This window comes from Crinia signifera, chromosome 4 (assembly GCF_055691185.1).
Source record: "Crinia signifera chromosome 4, ASM5569118v1, whole genome shotgun sequence".
Lineage (NCBI taxonomy): Eukaryota > Metazoa > Chordata > Amphibia > Anura > Myobatrachidae > Crinia > Crinia signifera.
In genome coordinates, this window is record NC_139220.1 from 224,912,832 (window position 1) to 224,935,313 (window position 22,482).

Genomic DNA, 22,482 nt, shown 5'->3' on the forward strand with positions numbered 1-22,482 from the left:
GTTTAATCATTCTGCTGACTCAAGAACATGTCAGTTCGGGGATTTACAGGTTACACAGCAATGTATACAAACTATAAAGGTGCTTACACACTATAAGATATTTTTAAACGATATGATCACGATTGTTATCGATATTATTGTGCATATCGTTAACAACCCCAAACGTAACTATATTGTCAACCACTGCAGGTTCAGCAGGGTGCCAGGTGATGTCACTGAATTAACCATTTTGCTCAGTGTGTATGCATTCATGATATTGGCAGTGTAGCGTAGTGCTAAGTGGGTCCCCAGTTTAAGATGAGCTACAACAAATCAGTGTTGGGTATAAGAAAACAATGAAGTGCTGGAGTAACTACCATAGTTGCATGGCGTTCAGCTGCTATGGGGTCTGAGCTGTTTCCAGGGCCTGCAGCTCCCCCTGCACCCATTCACTGACTGCACATAAAGCCCAATGCTCCCTCTCCACCCCTGCCCACCGGAGAGAGCAACCATCGGCTGCCATAGCACCCACACACATGGCAAAGTATGCATCCACATACTGTACATAAACAAACCTGCAAGGACACCAACTTCAGAGTCCCGCCACCGAAGAATCACAACAAGAACTCCAGGGGCCAGGGCCGGCGCCACCACTAGGCAACTTTAGGCATTTGCCTGGGGCTGCGGCCACTGGAGGGCAGCCACTTAAAGCAGCCGCCCCCCTCGCCGGATCAGGTGAGCGGCTCCCTCTGACCGCCCCCCCCCCCCCCCCCCCGTGGAGCGACACATCTCCACCCCAAGCCTGTGACTTAACAGTTAGGAGCTGATTGGCCCCTGATTAAAAAAACAGACAAATTTGCCCAACAGTAACATGTTGAGTATCTTTCTATGATTATTTTTTTTATTAGAAACTATGTTGGGGTAAAATAATGGTCATTTTTGCTTCTTATTGACGGTATGGCACCATAACTGGTGTAAAATGAAGAAATACAGAGCCAATATAAAATGATGTTCCTCCCTGGCAGTGTAATGTACTGTGCACCTTAACTGGAATTATCATCACAGCAGATGGTACAGTACAATATATAATGCCTTTTTTCCCTGTCAGGTGCCATCATTATTTAAGTTTTTTTTTTTTTTTGCTACTGGGGGCCATTGTAGTTTTTTTTTCTGTAATATAAGACAATACTGTCCACTCTCCACCCCTTGTATATTTTAAAAATGATGGTGCGGCGGGGCCCATACTGGCATTTTGCCTGGTCTAAATCTGGATCTGCTTTAGGTACACCAGCAGGGCAGAGATGTTCCTTATACAGTGACATCCGCAGGGCAGCACAGCTCTGAAGTACTGTACACACAGGAGTGCAAGCCCCAGTCGCTGTACAATGTATGTATATGTGTCTGTGTCAGTGTGCCTCTGGTCCCTAAACAATGTGCATGAGTCAGTGTGCCTCTGGTCCCTGTACAATATGTGTGTGTGTGTGTGTGTGTGTAAAGGGCCGGACTGGCCGTCTGGCACTTCTGGCAAATGCCAGAAGGACTGATGGCCTTGTGGTCCGATTTTGTGCAGCCATTTGTTCAGGAGATTTAGTGCTTACAGCACTGCCTCCTCATTTGCATATTGACGTCATGATGCAGCAGCCTCATGATGCGACAGCCGTGCATTTGATCCGCCTACTGTGATTTGGTGATTGGCTGCAGTCTGAGCAGCGCATGTGGGTGGAGCTGAGGGGCTAGCGTCGGGGATTGCTGCGGCCGCCCAATCCCTGCTATTGTTTATGAGTAGAGGGGACGGGGAGCCTTGTGTGCCCGCACACTGCGGGCGGCTGCTGCTGTTAGGATGGAGTCGGAGCCGGTGGACAGGCATATGGCTCAGTGGTCCCGGACTGTGTCTTTTCCCTGCTTATCCAGCTTCAGGGACTCAGGGTGTCGCTTCTGATAGCCGACGGGCTGCCTCTGCTGTGTACTGACATAGCCTGACTCCTGCCATCTACAAATATGTATGTATTATTATAAGGGGAGGGGCGCAGAAATTTTAATTAGAGGACAGGGGGCTGTTAACATTAATAATACTGGAGGGGCTGTTATGTGGGCAATGTTTAAGGTGCAGTACTTAGGGGAATTATGTGTAAGGGACATTACTGGGGGCATAATATGGGCATTACTTGTGTGTCATATTATGTAATGGGCAATACAGTGTGCGGCAATGTGTAGTGGGCATAACGGTGTATAATGTGTAATGCCTCCTTTTTGTTTTGCCAAGCCTCCTTTCTGTGAGGCCGCGCCCCCTTTTTAACAGCACAAGGGTCATGCCTACTGCAGGTGGGCCTGTGTGCCCAAAATGCCAAGGTGGATTTCTGGTCCCAGTCTGGCCCTGCGTGTGTATCGGTCATTGTGCCCTCCTGCAAGAAAAGGAGAAACTGGACCTTGGTGCAATCACACAGCAGCTGTTCAAAAGGGGTGTGTTAGTCCCCAATGAATCTCAAAGATAAAGAGAAAAAGAGAACAGTGCTTGTGCTATATTGATGTAGAAAACAATTCCACAGCTAGGTATGACAAATAAGTTTAATAGACACAATGATTAAGACATAATAGCATGCATGAATAAAATAGGGTTTAAAAGGTATATTAAGCCTGTAATGAAATTGATAGCAATTGATAGCAATTAATAGTAATCTGCACCTCCACCAGGTTGACTGATTTTGAACCAAATGAACGTCCGGTCTATTATCCAGCTATAGGCAGAGCCCAGGCAGAATCCAGGCAGATTTTATATCCGTTTTTAGTCAAACTCACTGTTAGTATGCAAAGGGTCCACATGGCATATTGGTGGGTTTATCTCCCTCACCGAGTCGTTGGTAACGGTACCTGGAAGCTATTCTTTGGAAGTGCAAATAAATGGTGGAAAAGTGTCCTTTGGGGTGCAGGTTCAATGTCCAATCCAATTGCAAGCTCAAGTTAAAAGGCAGGCTGAAACAGGCTCTGCGTGTTTTGACGTGGAAGTGCCCACGTCTTCATCAGGAGAAGAAATTGTGCCCACCTGCTCCTGGTTCCTGTGTGTGTATGCTCCCTGTACAATCTATATATGTATACCAGTGTTCCTGTCAATAGTTATGCCATTTGAGTTATTTATGTAGATCCAGTCTGAATAATACTTATAAACCAGCTGTTAAGCATTCTTTTTACATTCTAGTCACTGGTGGTTCTAGGAGGGCAATGTGTAACATGTAACAAGCTGCAGCTGTAGAGTACTGTATGTTGTCTCTTTTTCTTTCCCTGGCACATACACTTTCCCTCTCAGTTCTCCCTGACCTGACACAGGGCCTGATTCAGACATGCATATATTCGCTGCCGAGCAGGTTGACGCACCCCATTCCCCCACCGTAGGCTGGATCCTATAGCTACGCTGCCCCCCCCCCCCCCACACCATCTCTCTATCTCTTTCAGGGACAGCTGCACTAAGCTTCAAAAGTGATACATTGGAGAGTGATAAACAGCCAGTCAATCAGATCCTGCCTGATAACACAGTCTGTGACATGACAGGTAGGAGCTCATTGGCTGGCTGTTTATCACTCTCCATTTTATCACTTTTGAAGCTTAGTGCATGTGGCCCAACATCTTTTTCTATATCCTCTCTATCTCCCCGGTCTCACAGCCCATGCTTCCATTGGCCAGCTGCACAAGCTGAGGCATACTTAGCTGGCAGTCTCCAGGGAACGATGATGATAATGATCGCGATGTTGGATCTCAATGTGTTACATTGGTCACAGTGCTGGTATCGCAGCTACTTGCAGGAGGCAGCTCTTCTACTGAGATGTTTCCTGCATTCCCATTCTAAAAGCTGGATGAAAATTCAATTTTGCTTGAAAGTGGCATTGAATTTACGGCCATGTCTGAATCAGTCTTAATACCCCTGTGTATACGGATTACAGCAATAATCTATAGGTCGCGTTAATAGCACACATCAAATACCGGCAGTAAAAAACACCTGTCTCATCCCCGTAACTGCACCAGTGACCTGGTGGTACAAGACAAGTTGGAGAGATAGAACAGACAGGTATGTGGTAGCATACATTTACCCAAATTGAACAATATCATTCCACAGGAGGCCAGGCATTGCTCAAAACTATAGCAGGTAACAAAGTTGCATTGGTGAATACATATATTTAGATCTACTGTAATTGAAGCCACATGTTTGATTGCCATCACTGAATTTATTGTCCTCCGCCACCATAGCAAATTAAATTCCCTCTGGAGCTGTAGCAGAGATTACCTAACTGGGGAGCCAGAATCATCAATCATACTAATGAACAAACAGTAATCCCAGGGGCAGGCTAAGTGACAACGGTTGTTATGTGCAACGCCTAGATCTTTGCAATTCATGAGACACCACACACTTTCCCTGCCCTTGAGAGCAGCCTTAGTGCAAAATACTTTACATTGATGCTGCCTGTCATCGCTCAGTAAAATCATGCCTGCATGGTCATATTGTTTCTAATGAAACAGAACACAGAAAATACTCTTAAGATAAAGTATGGCTAAAGTGCTATCATTATAGTTATTGAAGAGGAACAATTTACCCGCGCTGCTTTGAGCGCACTACAGCTTCGGAAATGCTATTTATAATGTAATCACAATAATGACATACATTAGTGGTACTATGAACTATTGTGGTATAGCAAGTATTTTATTAGAAATTGCTAAAGTAGTCAGCATAATTTTGCAATAGGTGCCAAAGGCTCCAACAAGGATACAATGGTCTTAATTTAGGTTTGGATCACTGTTGAGCATGTACAGAATGTGTCCTGCGATTGAAGCAGTTTAGTGCACACTTCTGCCTGATTGACAGGCAGAGGCGTTCATCAGCAGCAGGGCAGCCTGGAAAATGGGGGCATGTAGCCCCAGTTTCCCCAGGCGTGGTAAGGGCAAACATACAGATAAGGGCAAAGACTGCATCTTTGATGGTCGGAACATTGCTCTAGAACTGCAATTGCAGTACAAATTTATCAATTGTGAATGCAGACAGGAGGTGATATGCGCCAAATCCTGCATTTGCATAGCTAAGGACCGCATACACTAAACTGCTGTAAGCACTTCACATGGGTCTCCTCCAGGTGGTGCGGATCCCTGATACATGCCAAAGACATATTGCAAGGTTAATTACCTTCTGGTTGAATTGTGCGGTTATGATTGGGAAACGAGACTGCAATTTTCCACTGGGGTTGGAACTGATGTATCTAAACAAATTTTCTAATCCCACTGTTTTGTGTAACACATTCATTTCTATTAGGGATGGCCATCATTGCCACTGCCACGATGCAATAGATGACCATCAATATTTTTACATATCGATGGTCATCCATTGTATTTAATTGATTGGCCTGTGGGCCAATCAAAACACAGGGCGCGGGGCTATGCTCAGTGTCCCGGCACTTAAAAAAAAAAGCAAAACATTGTTTTGCTATTTCATCGATGGAGAGAAACCATCTGGTTCTCCCCCATTGATGGCAAAAGTATTCGACAAATCTTGCCGAATACTATTTTAGCACAAACCCCTTCATTTATTAAAACCTTTTAGTAATTTTATTACACTGCTCAGTTTAACCTCTATTATGTCTTACATTATTCATCAGAAAACGCACCCCATCGGGAGCCTGGAATGACTCCTGATAATTACTTCCTTCTGAGTACACCGAATAGTCAAGTATTTCTATAGGGTGTTCTATATAATATATATATTTTGTTTTCGTTTTTTTAATATTAAAAAAAAAAAACCTTTTTACTCTTTTTTTTTTTTACTTTTTAGAATGGTGGGTACTTCTAACCAGAGATGTGGTGGTCGGGGTGATTGCTCCAGGGCATTTACAAAGGTCAGTATAACCCAGAGATTACTAAGAAATAGTCCTGTGTGTGTGTGTGTGGGGGGGGGGGGGGGGGTTGACACAGACATAATGTTAATAATAAGGAGGATTCAGTGTGGCATACTTGTGGGCATCATGTGGCATACTGTGGGCACTGGGAATAACAAAATAAGGTTTTAGTGTGGCATACTGAAAATGAGTAGCAATGACGGGGAATAATGCAAACTGGGAAACTGTATTTACATTATGTAGTCTAAGGGTAGTGGCATCATGTGAATTGGGTGCACCGTGTGGTATCATGAGAACTGGGGTATGGTCGGCAACATGTGAACTGGCAACACAGTGGGCACAGTAGCAACATATAAACTGGGGGCACTATAGTGTGACATAATTGAGCTTGAGGCACTACAGCTTATTATACACCTTTTAAACAAACCTTTTAGTGCCAAAAACACTGTGAGAGATATTCAAGATATCCACTTATTCACTCACATTTGTTATATACATTTAAATAAAAAAAATGTGTAAAAAAAGATTTCCTATAGAAGGTAATTATGATGAATAAAAATGTTTGCTTGGCAAATTTGACACCTATTTTGATGAATTCACTCAGCACTCAGGGTTAGTAATGATAGTGGGGGAAGGGTAATTAGCATTGATTGAAGTTATTGCGCACACCCTCCTAGTAACTATTCCTAAGGAGAACAGTTAAGGCTGTATGGCTATTTGGCTATTGTACTTAAAGTGTATTTAGATTTAAGAAAACTGAGAACATAAGGAAGACAATCAAGATATCATCTCTGAAACTATGGAGCTACAACAAAATCCAACCTGCCTTTCGCTCTCAGGCAAACTCATTTATTTAAACGTATGTGATTTCATGACTTGTTATTACTTGTGTGGGAGATGTTCTTAAGTGAAGCAGAGTTTACTGTTTCATACAGAGCCAGCATTACCCGCTCAGCAAGGGTATGTAAAGTAGGCAGGCAACGAGCGGAAGAGGTGCCCTCCCTGCTATGCTACCCTACCTGCTTCTGTTGGCTGCTGCTGCTGTGCCTGCCACACTGAATGACAGACAGCATTACAGCAAAATGTAGCATGGCTCCCTGTGTCCTTCTGGCTCCCTCTCTCCTCCCCCTCCTCCCAGCTGCATCTTACCCTGGAAGAACTGCTGTGCCAGCAAGCCTCCCCAGCAAGCTGGGACTTGGAGAACCACAGTAAAAAACAATAGATTATTCTATTTTTTACACTTGAATCAGCCCGATGCCCACCGCCCAGGGGCATCGGGGACAGTACCAGGCTTCAGCCTGGTCAGGTAAGTCCTGGAGGGGGGGGGACCCCTTCATTGGGGGGGTCCCCACTCCCCCAGGGCCCCTGGCCAGGCTGACCGGTCAGGGGGTTAATGTTTTGGCCGCGGGACCTTATATCATAAGTGTCCCCCGGCTGTGACATTACCCTGCTGGCTGGTTGTGCCTGGGGCTGGTTCTTGAAATACGGGGGACCCCTAGTCATTTTGTCCCCCATATTTTGGGAACCAGCCCCGGACCTGGAGCCTGGGGCTGGTTGTTAAAAATCGGGGAACCCCTATTTGTCGGGTTCCCTGATTTTTAATTACCGGCCCCGGCTCCTTCAGCCTGGTGCTGGTTACAGCTGTGGGGGGGACCCCACGCCGATTTTTTTATTTATTTATTTAATTTTTCTATTTTTTTTTACACTGAAGCCTGCACGGATCTGACTGATCCGTGCAGGCTTAAAGCAAATACGACAGGGAAAGCAAGGTGTATTTTCCTGTCGTATTTGCGTGGGTGTTTCACACCACTTAGCAGCCGTATTATCAGTACGGCTGCTTAGTACATCAGGAACCACCATTCTTTTGAATGGTGATTTCTGTCGTATTCTATCGATGGTGTAGGACATTCGTATTTGTAAATACAAATACGAATGTTCCATCTTTAGGAATACGAATTGTTGTATTTTCGGGATTGTAAATCCCGAAAATACAAATTCGTAAAAAAAAGGTGTATTTCTCCCTACGAATACACCTTTTTTCTACGAATCCATTTTGGTAAATGTCCCCCGTAATGTGTAAGGGGCAACACTACTGTTTTATTTGTGTGGAAATACTATTGGGAGTATTAAGTGTAGCACTACTACTGTGAGCATTATGTGGCACTACTACTGTAGTCCAGGTGACGTCACAGACAATATAATTTACTGATATGGTTCAGTGTGTGCACTTAAAATCATTTGCCTGGGGGTACAATAAAAATAATGCCAATATCACTCATGGACCCCATTTGCTAGTGTGTATGGGCATTATCCTGACAGATTAAAAGATCTTAGTATGTATGGTTTAAAGCAGAGAAGGAAAAGTGGGACATGATAGAAACTTTAAATACAGTATATAAGAGTTTAAGAAGGTACAAGAGGGGAACAAAATAAGTATTTCAACACGAGGACACATGTTGAAACTGGAAAGTTGTAGATTCAAAGTAAACTTGAGGAAAGATATATGGTACTTGTGTATTATCTGGGCGCTCGTTTTTTTCATTGCATGCCACTACTTAAGGCATGCAATGCGATTTTTCATTGTAAAGACCAAATTTTTCATTGTATAGTCACCCATGGGTGATTTCATACCCCCACTATCCAACTACGCATGGAGTTGATTTTATATAGTGTGGCGAGCACAGCAAGCCATCGAGCCCCGTGAGGGGACGCGGATTACTTTACATGTATTCTGCATCCGCTCGCCACGCTTCGGGCTCGGTGGCTCGCTGCGCTCATGAATTCCCCATGAATGTGAAGTTATGAATTCACAAGGAGCCTTTCAAATAAATGATCCTTTTAAGGCTTTTTAGCTTTGTAAATAAAAACTACAAAATGACAGCACTTACTACTTACCACATTTTCTTTGCCACAGTAAGAATGGAAATCATTGGATATAATTGCAGCGTATTGAAGAAGCACTTTGTTCATGGTCTAAAATGAAAGGATACATAATTGTAACAGAATATAAACTGTTGTTTGTGAAATGCTCCCCAAATTCCCAAAGCACCAATTCTTCATTGGCATGGAGCAACTTCACCCAAGGAGGAGGGAGTAATATTTAAATGTAATAAATATCACACAATACTTTTACAGAATTTACTATTTGAAACCAACCAGTTTGGTGCTGAACGGCAGCTTACAATGTGCAGGTTAGAAACGAGAACTATTCCATACAGTATATATGAAAGTAAAGATTACATACAGTGCAGCAGAAATAATTAGTATACAGTTTGTGCTGGTTAAAGCTTAGTGAATAATAAAGAAACAACGTTGTAATGAATTTATACTGTTATCTTTACATTTTTAATTACATTCTCCAACAATGACTCAAAATTGGCAGCATACTACAAGACACTTATGAAACCAGATGCAAAGGAAAAATAAGTGATGTTGCCCACAGTAATCTCCAATGCCGCCATTCAAGGGGTACTTGAGCAATGGGCCCAGAATGACCTCCCATTTGCAGAAGGTCGCAGAAATTCTATGGGCGTAGCCTTACCACACCTCCAGCATCATGTTACAAGAGCCGGGGTATTTTCATCCTAATATGGTCCCTCCCCCATATGCCCAGTGTCATTCCCCAGTAACGGGCTCTCCCCATGTTCCCAATCATTGTATTATAAATGCCACTCTTCTAGATCAATACAGATAAGCGTTAAAAGCGAATATGACAGGTTGCTATGGGCAACACCAGATTATTGTACTACTTTTCATAAGTAATCCAATGTAATGAACATATCGAATAAAACATAGCTTCTCTCAGTCTTTTGTCGTTATACAGGTGATTTGTTAATAAGCAAAGGTCTACATTGTAAAATGCACTTTGAATACATTTCAGTAAAATTTTCTAAAACCAGTAAGATTTGTGAGGCAAAAAGGACCTCATTATTGAGCTGATTTAACATCTCATTTATAAAAATAAAATGCATGTACACATAAAAGCCAGTTACCTTTGCAAATCTTCTCATTGAATGAGAAAGGGCTTCCGGATTAGGGCACTCCAATTTCTTGATAATCTCAAAGCTTTGATTTAATTGAGTGAATATATCAACAACTGAGCAGGAAAACAAGGCGTGCTCAGATGTTGCCTGGAACTGAAGAAAGCAAGGATCAGACCTGAGACGTTAGCTTAAATTACCATGGACAATATGATCACATTTGTACTTTCTAGCACTACACTTTTTATCCTCTAGCTTCTGCTTATTTCTTATTAATACACTTATAGCTTAGTTTTTCACTTGTGTGCTGCTCTGGGGTGACTGGTTTATGCCAACCTTTTTGAGGTTCCGCACCCCACATTTAAACTTAGTATTAGGGACTCACCAGAAATGAGGTCACTTTGAAGCTGGTTGGTGGGCAAATGTTTCTTGGCCAATTAATATAACAAGAACCTCTATTATTGATTAATAATATGGAGTATGCATCTGCACCATGTGTTTTTCTTTGCAGAACTAAAAGTCCCAGCATGATAGCACCTAATGTATATATGGTGTGTATTCTAAGACCCCCCCCCCCCCACAATATGATCACAACCTGCTGAAGGTCCAGGATTCCGTGCAAGAATAGATGTATTATGAGATTATTTACAAGGCAAAACCAGGTTGTTTTCAAAATAAGGTCATTCTCAGATGTGTTCCTATTACATTTAACTCGTACTCTAAGAAGTAAACTTTTTTCTGTTTCACGAAAACAATATTTATATAAAAATTATGCGATAGGAATAGAGATTCCGCAAAAATTTCTCAGCACCTATCTCTCTCCTATTCCATTTTCTATTACCTCTTTTACCTATACCAGTCACGGCACCAATGCAGCCAACAGCTCCCTCCTATGGCCCAATGCGCATATGGCCAAAAATTATGTGTGGCTATATTAATAGGGGGCATGGCCTTGTGGAATTTTCCAGTTTACATCACTATGGAGGCGTGGCCTTGTGAGAAGCTTATTCTCCTGGTTGAATCACCAGTGATGCTGGGCTTCCCATGGAGACTCTGCAGCACTTCCAGCTCCTTCCAGTGACAGAAGCTGAGCACTGCAAGCTAATGTCACACTGCAGCCTCATCTTCTAATCACTGCAGAGGAGCCAGCACCTTGGTGTCAACCCCCTGGAGTGTGATACATTTGACCTATCCTAACACTTTCTCCCCGGCTAACCCTTTCACTTACCCTTCCCTCCCTTTCCTATCCTAAAACTTTCTCCCCACCATTCCTGCTCTCTACCCGACTGCATCTTTATATTACCACCCCTCACTTACTCCTATGCATCACTGACACTGCTGGGAATATTCTGAGATCATCAATGGTCATTACATTTATGATGACATAATTTTTTACTATGTATCACCAAAGGTGTTCTTTTTATAATATTCTATTTGTCTAATGGTATTGCTTTCAGCATTTACCAATAAGCCCCGAAGAAGCCACCAACAGCAGCATTTGGAATCCACATGTCTATATTGTTTCTTATCTATAGTTCAGAGTTTGTTTAATCCTTAGCCTTTCTATAATCAATATATATAGTTTTTTATTTATAATGATTATACATATTTTGTGTTGTAGAATAATTATGCCATTACAGTTGTCTCATTGCTGTGCTTATGTGCCCATTTAGATACTGTAAGAAAAATAGTTTGGCTAAATAAACTAATAAACCTGAATGCTGTTGCTATTTTGATCGATCTGTCTATCAATCCGATTGAAAGGTCCTCTAATTTTAGTTGCTACTTCTATAAAATATGCCATGGGGTCATGACCTGTCTGCAACTTACTCCATCTTTTTTGTCTCTTCCTAGAGCTCCATGGAGAAATTCCATTGACACGTCTTCATTTTCATCCAACCACTGAATAACAAAAGGTTCAAACCACCTAGGAGATTGAGAAAATTCTATATGAAATAAAATGTAAAAGGGGGTGGTGAATTAACCTCAGTATATTTATTTCCACTGATGTACCTATGTGTCCATCTTGCACATAAAAAATAATAATAGCCACTGTGTTCTCTTATTCTAAATTTGGGAAATGTCTCTGTAAAAACACTATCTGATATTCTAGTTAGAGGAACTTTGTCTCTGGTCCAAGAGATTTATGGATTTAATTTATTTTTTTGAGAATATACTGTAGAGAACATTTGTTTTGAAACTGTTGCAGAAGCTGGTCAAAAAACGGATAAGTAGATGTGTAGCCAGGTGGGGTGCAGGTAGAGTGACCGCTCCATTGCTGAAAAAAATCATCTATTCTGTATGTTTTTTAACCAAAGATTAGTATTGGTGAGATCTTCAAAGAAAACAAAAAGGTGTCTTGCGTGATATGATCTAGCCAGTCAGCAGCACTGTTGTGTGCAGCTTTCAATCTGATTTTCCTAACATGGGCTGGTTTCAATGGCCATAGAAATAGGCAATGGAAAAGATCCTGTGGGCTCCTGGTTCATTATGGGTAATTAGTGGGCAGAGCTCACTAAGCAAGGTATCAGGATGTTTAAGACTTTGTTCTGATGAAATAGAACATGGTAGAAATGTGGAGCATGAACAGTGGAGTGTACCACCTCAAGGGTGCAGGTGATGGACAATTTCTGTATATAGTAGGCAAAAGGGAAATAGCAGCTGGTGCCTATGCAATGCTGTCTTTCCCAACTTTAAAAGCCGTCAGGATTGTTTTGCAGAGAATGCACGTGGATTGTCAATATCACAACCGTATCTTGACGATCCATGGCCGTTTCTCGTGGGCACACCTCATTTTTGTCATTAAGCAGGCGGGACGACTCCCGCCTGTCGAATATCAGTCAAGTGGGCTGGGGCCAGGGTCACGACTGTCGTGATTTCCCAACAGTCGTGACCCAGGATTGAATACCCCCCTTAAGGGGTTAACCTACTACAAGTCTCATTTGATCAGGAAATAATAATAATAATAATCAGTGATATTGCTTTCAGCACTTGGAGGCTCCCAATTATTTATTTGGCTGTCATATAACACATAGCATAAATTGCAACTAGTGGATCTGGAGCTCAAGACATTTTTAAGAAGATTCACAACCCCCAAACACTGAAATTAATATCCCAAAATTGTATTTTTCCTATGTTTCTCAAGTTTTGATGGTATTGTGATATTTAAGCAGAAAATAATTTTTGTGGTATAACTAATTCCAACATCTTTAGGCCAGGCCTACTCAGTGACCACCTTCACCATTGCCTAGAGTTGTCACCTGATTTCTTGTTTTTAAAGCTTAATCTCTAAATCTAGCACTGTCTCACTCTGCCTTGATTCACACACCATTTGGTTCTTCTCCTTATGTCTCTTCCACATGGTACTGTATATTCTTTGTTTGACAATTTAAGTGTGTGCCATGTTCTCTTTTCCCCATACTAAGATTTGTGGTCCCATGAGACTGCTCTTGTAATTTATAATTTTTCTGTGAGTGGCCACTTATTGGATGAAGGAACAGTGCATGTTCTACACATTGGATAAGCATGCTGCATGGGACTCTGGAGAGGTCACACAAACAAAAGTGATTGTACTGTGATCAGCAAATCTGTAGTGTACATTAATCCCTACAGTGATATAGGAGATGTCTTTGCATGGCTGCCAACATCTTTACAGGACCCTTTCATATTTAATTCACCTAAAAATAAATTGGACTTAATTAAAAGTACTTAAAAAACAATCCATAACCGAACAGCAGGTGCGCACTTCCCAATAGTAACTGTGAGTAATTGAAACCTAATAATATTGTTTTCCTTTCTGTGTATTTTATATGCATTATTCTTTCAAACATCTACTAAGTTGTTAGGACATAAATAGTTATTACGTTATTTGGAGCTAGCTACTCAATAAACAGAACTATCATTTATTTCTTTTGGCCTAAGGGTGCTGTGAATTTTTTTTATAAAGGCAATATAATATGGAGTGCAAAGACCCCCTTGTTTTGCATTATATAGTAGTGCTGCTTTAGATTTCAAGGTCACACCTGACGTGAAGTGGTGGCTTGAAAATGACGCCATTTACCAAGTCTAGCTCTAAGGGTGACTTAAACTGAAAAAGTTAGAAACCACTAACAAATTTCCTGTGTTGTAAGAAGTATCATTTTAGATGTCATTTGCCATGCTTTCAAGGTAATGTTTTGGTTTAGAAAACCTATGCTCCAACTGCCTCCACCCAGAAATTATCAGTTGCGATTTTACTTGCTTCTGGAGAATCCTCGGCATCTCAGGTGAGCCACTCATCCTACATGTTTATGGAGGCACTCAAAATCTGAGTGATGACTCGATCTGCGGCAATGGTTAGATTTTTCAGCAACTGTATGTACGCCATGAGGTGGAAATGAGTAGGCAGAAGTGGGCAACCCTGTGTTCAGGTTATACTCTCAATTGCGGAAGGCAAAAAAATAGCAATTACATCAGCAACCACATCTGCATGATACTCTGGGCAAGATGTAATAGAGTGCAAATTTTCTGCAAAGAAGCCCAAATTCACACATGTAATAGGATGCGAATTGCGGTAAAAATCACACATTTTGACCTGTCGATTTTTTCTCACACTTCAATTCGTATCTAGATGTTTTCCCATTATAAAGCATATAACTCGCAAATGTAACAGGGTGCGATTTTTGGTAAATGTTACCATAAATTGCAACTCAAATAGACCAGGTTCTGACTGGCAAATTTGAGAGAACCATGCAGAGACCGTGCACTGGCTTAAAAAAATGCGTAAAAGTTAAAATAAAATAAAAATGGCGTGGGGTTCTCGCACTGACTGCGGGGTGAGGTGGCTTTCTCCGCACTAATGACAGCAGGAAATGCAGCTGTCATAGTGCTGTAAATGGCCTCAGCCCTAATTGGCTGTAGGTGTCTCCATGGAGACACTTTATGATTGGTTTTATAATGGGTAAACATCTGGATGCGAATTGAAGTGTGAGTTACATTCTACCTTGTCCATAGATGTCTATAGAAAGTATTTCATAATGTACTATGGACCTCATTCTGATCTGGTCGCTACGTTGCGAATTCACAATGGCGACCGATGTTTACTGCCTGCGCATGCGCATAATAGTTTATGTGCAGGTCTTCACTGCAGGCACCCTCGGAGACTTGCCTAGTCTCCAAGGCGCTCACAGCAGGGGGGCATGCAGGAGGCAGGCAGGGGGTGTCCCCGTGCGAACAGGGGCTGCTACCTGTCTTCCATGGGAGGACAGCTGACATCACCAGATGTCAGATGCCTAACATGTTCATGGAGCACTGCACCAATAATCTAAGACACCAGAGACGGTGGTCTGTGACTATTGAATGATTTCGGGCACCCACGCAAGGCTGTGAATGGATATTTATGCAAGACATTCATTTGCAGCGCTTTGGAGAAAATCGGCGAGTAGCGGGTGTTCAGTTGACCCCGCTATTTTGCGAGCCAACCAGAATCAGGGCTAATGAACAGTAGTTGATTATTTCTATGACATTTTCTGCTTTTGCACATGAACAATTATTATTATTATTATTATTTTTTACACTGATTGGCTGGAAAAATGACTAAATTTATCAGCAAATACTAGACTGTAGTACTATAGTCTCGCACAATCTTGGACTTTGGACAGGGAACTGTAATTGATTTGACTGTGTTCTGTGAATTGTTACAAAAAAGAATGCATTAGAAATCAATGGTGATTGCACATTATGGGAGTTTACTGTTTTTATTTCTATTTATTGGTATGCTACGCTTTATAGCAGGAATAGCACATAATAGCAGAACTACAGGGAAGTGCATCAATGCGTACCAAAATGAGTCCCACATTGGTATATATTATTATATTAGCTATATCATGCTATAAAAAAAGAAATGTGGAGGCTAAGTCGAGAGTTAATGTGCCCCTCAATTTTAAGATTACATTTTTTATTACCTTTTCATTTTTACATTTTCATTGCAAGGAGACTAAATTGAGAAGGGATAAAGGATAACAGGATAAAGGATTTTTTTCAGGTGTCTGCTGTTGTCTGTGCTGTGTTGCAATCAAGGGCTTACGTGAATACTAAGAAACCAGAAATTATTTTTCTTTAGTACTGCCTTATGGGGCATGGTTCGAAACCGACGGCCGTCGGGACCCGGCGAGTTGCCGGAATCCAATAGGAGGGAGGGGGAATGCTGAATAGAGCAGAATTGAACTGCCTTCGATCTGGCAGACTAAAGAACAAATAGACATGCCTGCCAAGTCTATTTCTGCTTTAGATCCCGGTGCCGCGAATATAGATCGAAGGCAGTTAGCACTGTTCAATTTAGATTAGAGTTAGATTTGATTTTGCTTTTATCAACCACTGTATGTTTCTGGTGTATCCCAGTGATGCCATTGGTAAAGAAGATGAATGAGGCCCTAAGAAGCCCCCCAAAATTTGATCATTTTGGTCATTAACATTTTTAGTGCATAAAGCTTTGTACAATGGGGTACAGCTGCCTGCTATAGGGCCCAGAGATGAAGGGGGGCCATCTTTACTGTATAAGTTATATGTACTATATACATTTATCACAATAGTTGGTACATAGGGTCCCCTTTCAATCTTTTGCTAAGGGGCCAATGAACATCTAATTACGCCAATGCTTACAATAAAACCTTGCACTTCATTCTCATTCGATATTTTATATTATACTGTATGCAATAAATGTTTGAATGATAACCATTTAAATGGACAATGGGTCATTAATGGTTAAGTACTTCAACTAAAATCTTGCTGTTTATCATGGGTGTTTTAAAAAAGTGTACTGTATATGCTGCCAAATAAAGAAAACATACAATTACATTCAGGCAATTTTTAGATACTAGGAAATTGGAAAAAGTACACACTGGACTGCTCAGTGTCCCCTAAGCAGAATCCAAGCTAAAATGTTAAAATGGCAAAGTGTATTCCTTAAGTTGGATATGTTAAGCCCCTACATATATGGGAACTTCCTGTAAAAGTAAGACTCGTAGCCCACAAAGCCGTATACAATGAGAAAGCGGTTATTTGTGTTTTTTTCAGATCCATTTTATCTTTTTCTAACTTATATTAATTTAATTTAGAAGCGCAAAAGTCAGACTTACAGAGAATATTCCGGGACGGAATCCTTGAATGCAGAAAGATCTCGAACGTATTCATTATAAAACCATTTTACTTTGAAGTGCAAATTCATATAATCTGTACTCTTGCATAGACGATGCTTTTCATGTTCTGTAATAGAAAGATTTAAACACTCAATTGTACTTTCTGTGTAACAATACATTGTAGCAATTTCATTGTTGAAATTATGGTGCATAATGTATACAAGGGAATTCTGTGATATGTTAAGGGCATACATGATCTGCAGCTTAAATACCATCAGCAGCATGGTGTAAGAAAACTACCAGTAACTGGAATAAACCTAAAAAGGAAACATTTCTTAGGCTGGTTACCCAGTGACTTTGCTGTAAAAGCAGTGACACTGCATGTCAAACGTGATCCCTCCTGACAATGGACGGTAATCAGTGCTTGCTCTTCTGATCAGGTGGCCGGGGTCAGAGAAGGACATGCCACTCCGTGCATTCATAGGAAGCATTAATAAATGGAGCATGCAATGCAAAGGCAACTCCTAGTGGTTATGAGGTCAATAGAACCCATGAGTTCTACACTCATGATCACCGGTATGGAGTTACTAGCACAAACAATGAAGGTAGAAGCAAGTATTTTCATGTAAGGGGTCATGTGTGATATAAGGGGCTGGCTCTGAGTTGTAGACCACAGCCATAGTTGCATCTATGACCCGGCCCACATTAAGACCAGAGGAAGGGGGAGGGGGTATATATTAAATTGTGAATACCTCGCAACATGACCAATTCCAGGAGGAACACCATTCACTCTACTGGACCTTTCCTCTTAATATGATTATTGTCACCTTTGTTGATCTATAGAAAGGAAAGGTGTCCATAGGTGATTGCAATCATAATATAAGACCAATGTCTATGTAGAGACTATTTTGACCCTCCTGGAATGAGTTTTGTTGGGAGGTTTAGCTTGTGCACATTAAATTTAAACCAATAGTGAATATAAGATTTATAGTGCCCCCTAAATGATACACCACTATTTTATAACGTTGTTGTAGTGGATCAAAGACAACTTAAACAGCTTTAAAATACCCATAGAAAAATAAAATAATTTATTTTGTCACACACAGAAATAGCTGCAGCCTCTGCACTACTTACACACTGCGACAGGACTCAGGAGGACAGAGAAAGTATGTGTGTGTCTGTGTGTGTCTCTAAACTTGTAAGGTCTTAGGGCCAGATTCTCTAAGCTTTAAAAGTGATCAAATGGAGAGTGATAAACAGCCAGCCAATCAGCTCCTGCCTGACATTTTTCAAACACAGCCTGTAACATGGCAGGTAGGAGCTGATTGGCTGGCTGTTTATCACTCTCCAATTTATCAAGCTTAGAGAATCTGGCCATTAATCTTTTATTCTAGCCTCCTGTTTATGCTCAGTGTCTACCCCTTATGTGTCACTACTGTCTGTCTGCCCCACCCCTTTAGAATGTAAGCTCTCGCAAGCAGGGCCCTCAATCATCATATGTATTTTACTCTCTTAGACTATTTTTCTTCCATATTCCTTTCAATGGTACAGTACCTAACCCTAGGTCTCTGCCACCCTAATAACTATTTCAATGTCCTGTCCACTCAATGCAACAATCTTTATTTACCATGTACTTGTCCTTAATTGACCTGTACTTAATTGCTTGGTTTTGCTCACAGTGTTACTCTGGGGGGACCTGCAAGAGGTAATACTGTGCTGACCCTCCTGTTGAGACATTGATCCAGTGAATTAACTGGATTTAAACTGACATTGACAATCACAATATTAACCACAAATAAATATCCTTGCATTTAATATAACATTTCTATTCTCTCTCTCCTTTTTTAAAACCATTTTACACACAAGATCAATCAATCCCACCCCAGACAGTGGGCTGTTCGTTTTGCTTTAATGTATTTCCTAGGAATGGAATACCCTTGAATAAGCAGCACTAATTTACTGTACATACCTCCATCCCTTGCCGCCCCCCCCCCCCCCCGCCGTCTCTCCCTCCCACACTTTTTTCAACCTCAAACCCCCCCACTCCCCCCCCCCATCCTCCTACCCATTTTGTCCTTGTCAATCCCCTTCCCCCACACTCACCAATCCAAACCCCCCCCCCCCACTCCCCTTCCCGGGTGCAGCGCAGTGCAAACCTTCTCCAAAAACAATTCAAGAATGCCCAAAACATTCCAGTGTAACTGTGGTATTATTGGTACGCAGACATTGTGGAATGTTTGACTTGCATGGCTTTTAAAGTAATTTTACACATTGGCATTAGTCTGACTCGGGCCGGTATCCGATTAGAGACGTGGCTATCTAATTAACCCTGACAACCATAAGAGCCACGATGACACATGGGCTTGGATACTTATGCTGGATCTCATGTGTTATTGGCTGAATACAGAACATCGATCATGTCAATCGATCATGTCAATCAGTCTGTTTCAACTGAAAAATTAGCAGAGATAATTGGTTACCCTTCTCAGAGGGAAATTCACTAAGATGGGATATACATTTCAGATGGGATGTTGCTCTGGCCAACCATATCTATTATCTTCTAGAAGGTGCTAAATAAATGAGAAGTACATTCTGATTGGTTGCCCATACACTGAGGGGGAAATTATAAGATGAGCTTGGTTGGTGAAATAGAAATCTCATCTTTATAAATTTCCCCCTAAGTGTGAGCCCTACAATGTGTTACCCTAAAGACAGGGCCGGCATCACCACTAGGCAGCTCTAGGAATTTGCCTAGGACGCCGCCCACAACATCCCCCCCATGCCGCAGTATCGTCCGCGCAACCCCCCCCCACCGGAGCGCGTATGGTAACCGCTGAAATCCCTCCCCAGAGGGGAAAGGGGGAGCGGGCCGTGGGGGTATTGCCTGGGGCGTAGAGAGGCTTTGCACCGGCCCTGCCTAAAGAGTATAACAAACGGGGAAATTTACTAAGTTGGGAGTTCTATTTCACATGGGTTGTTGCTATGGTTTTCCCCACAGTGTAGGTTGTTTATTAATCAAGTAGGTATAGTACATGCACTTCAAAGGGTACCTTACTGTACATTCAAAGGCTATTGCATCCTATTAAATATTCAAAGTAACAGTCTAAAAAAATAGTATACAAAAAAAACCACAATTTGTACATCTTGGATTTTAGTTGAAATGTATGTTTTTGTCCAGAAAAAGGGCAGGTCCCAAGAGATACCCTGGCCATTCAATACATTCCCAAAGGAGCATTGCGTGACAACCACATAACATTAATTAACGTGACATATACTTTGCAACTGGGTCCATTTTTGGGATGTACAAACATAAGATGCATCCAACTGAACATACAGTATACTATAAGTTTAAAGTTTACTGCCTCTTTTCCTATGTGCTGTCCATGTACATATACTGTAGTTCAAATGCGTCTTCCTCTAAATATCTAAAAATCCAGATTAAATTCGTTTAATTTACTATGCGGGGAAAAGGATGGTAGTCTCAGATTTTAATGCATGAAGCAATTCAATTACAGACCGTTTTTCTCATGCAGTAAACAGCTTTTGGGGAAAAAAATGTCCACGGGCTGTAATTGAATAGCCCCAGCACACCAATTAGCATGTGATTAGTTACCGTGTCTATGTGAATCTGCCCCTTAATGTAAATACAGGAACATGTCTGGATGTACTCCTCTACATGCACAGGAATAAGTCCTTTTTAAACAAGCTTTTCTCTTACACCACTTTTCCCCATACAGCACATGGAAATCGTATCCATAATTAACCTGTGCACTGTACAAGAATTTCAAGAGTTACTTAGTTACTTATTTATTCTTGATGTTGTCGGTTTAAACGATATTTCTGCACATTTATCCTGTGGAATAAAATCAATAAACATATATAAATTAACTTCTTTTTACTTGGAATGCACTTACAGAAAGTTTTGAAGGTTCCTCCCTACTTTGTAATCAACTAACAGTCTTTTTTTTCTTCATATAGATAAAAGATGTTGCTTTTTTGCTCTTGTTTTTACATTAACTTCAAAGACTTTGACATAATGCTCTTACTGCTTGTCAAAAAAGCACATGGTAAATTATTTAAGTGCAAAATAACAGTGATGTTTAAAAGTGGCCTTTTAGTATTTGGTAAGAATAGAAACAGGTCTGGATATGAGTCGATGTTAAATCAGCCAAGGATAGCGAACGGTACTTGTTTCCTAGCATGGCCACAACGATTTCTATCGGGGTGGTCGTGTTGGAAAAATTGCGTCGGTCGCATCGCATGCGACCAAATCGCATGTGATGCGACCGACGCGATCTACGCGATTTTTTAATTGAATCAAATGTGAATAGGGTTCCTTGGGACCCGATTTTACATTAGATTTAATGTAAAATATTCCCTACACCCCCAATTTGACACCCTCAACGCCACCCCACGATTGACGCGAACCCGAAGCGCGGCGAGCGCAGCGAGCCCGCGAGGGGCGGCGGTGCGCGTCCTCCGACCTTTTCATTCCCCTACTATCCACGTCGGCGTGGAGTTGAGAATATAAAGTGTGGCGAGCGCAGCGAGCCATCGAGCCCGAAGCGTGGCGAGCGCAGCGAGGCATATTACTTCACAGGTATACGCGTGCGCTCGCCACGCTTCGGGCTCGGTGGCTCGCTGTGCTCGCCACACTCTATAATCTCAACTCCACGCCGACGTGGATAGTAGGGGAATGAAAAGGTCGGAGGACGCGAACCGCCGCCCCTAGCGGGCTCGCTGCGCTCGACACGCTTCGGGTTCGCGTCAATCGTGGGGTGACGATGGGGCCATATACAATGTGAAATGGGTCATATTGGCCCATTTCACATTGTTTTCTTTGTGAGATGGACTTAATCAAGTCCATCTCATCTTGTGCCATTATAATGGCACAAGACCGACGCGATGCTCCCGATTTCAATGTTAAAAATTATTTGAACATTGAAGCCTATGGCAAAATCGCGGGCATCGCGTTGGTCGCGTCTGGGGCAATGTTAATGCCTTTGACGGAGAGATGGACCTGATTTCAAAGGAAATCGGGTCCATCGCGGGCATCGTGTACCTTAACTTTAAGGTACACGATGCCCGCGATTGTGGCCATGATAAGAAACAAGTACCAGCAGAACTGTTAGCTCATCAGACTACACCTTGGCCCTCATTCTGGTTGGCTCACAAAGTAGCGTTAGTTTTCTGCTTTGTGAAACTTGTAACGTCGCCCGACGGGCGAGTGAATGCCCACCCCTGGCTACACATTGAATGTCCCTGCAGCAATGCGAATGGCATAGGTGTGCGCAGCCCATTTATTTAGGGGGTGCACTATTAGAGGGGCGTGTCCATCACCGCCTACTGGGCGTATCCATCATCGCCTATTATTACTCATAATGCAACACACTGCAATTCCCATTAGACATAATGCCACACACAATAATGCCCATCACACATGCCACACACAGTAATGCCCATTCCACACAACGTAATGCCCATTACACAAGGCTTGAAAAATGTTAGTGAAATAGGGGCAATAGGGACAGTGCGCGC

The 22,482-nt window shown here is 42.0% G+C and overlaps 1 protein-coding gene across 1 annotated transcript in view; it reads right to left on the bottom strand.

Annotated features, from left to right (window-relative positions):
* The window catches only part of UNC13C (unc-13 homolog C), a 536,500-nt gene that overhangs the window by 133,394 nt on the left and 380,624 nt on the right, over positions 1-22,482 (bottom strand). Inside the window, exons 21-24 of the mRNA XM_083183881.1 lie at positions 16,945-17,071; positions 11,660-11,756; positions 9,842-9,985; positions 8,745-8,822 (exon numbers count right to left, since the gene is read on the bottom strand). Of these exons, the coding sequence (XP_083040007.1) occupies positions 8,745-8,822; positions 9,842-9,985; positions 11,660-11,756; positions 16,945-17,071 (446 nt within the window). The remainder of the gene's footprint in view (positions 1-8,744; positions 8,823-9,841; positions 9,986-11,659; positions 11,757-16,944; positions 17,072-22,482) is intronic.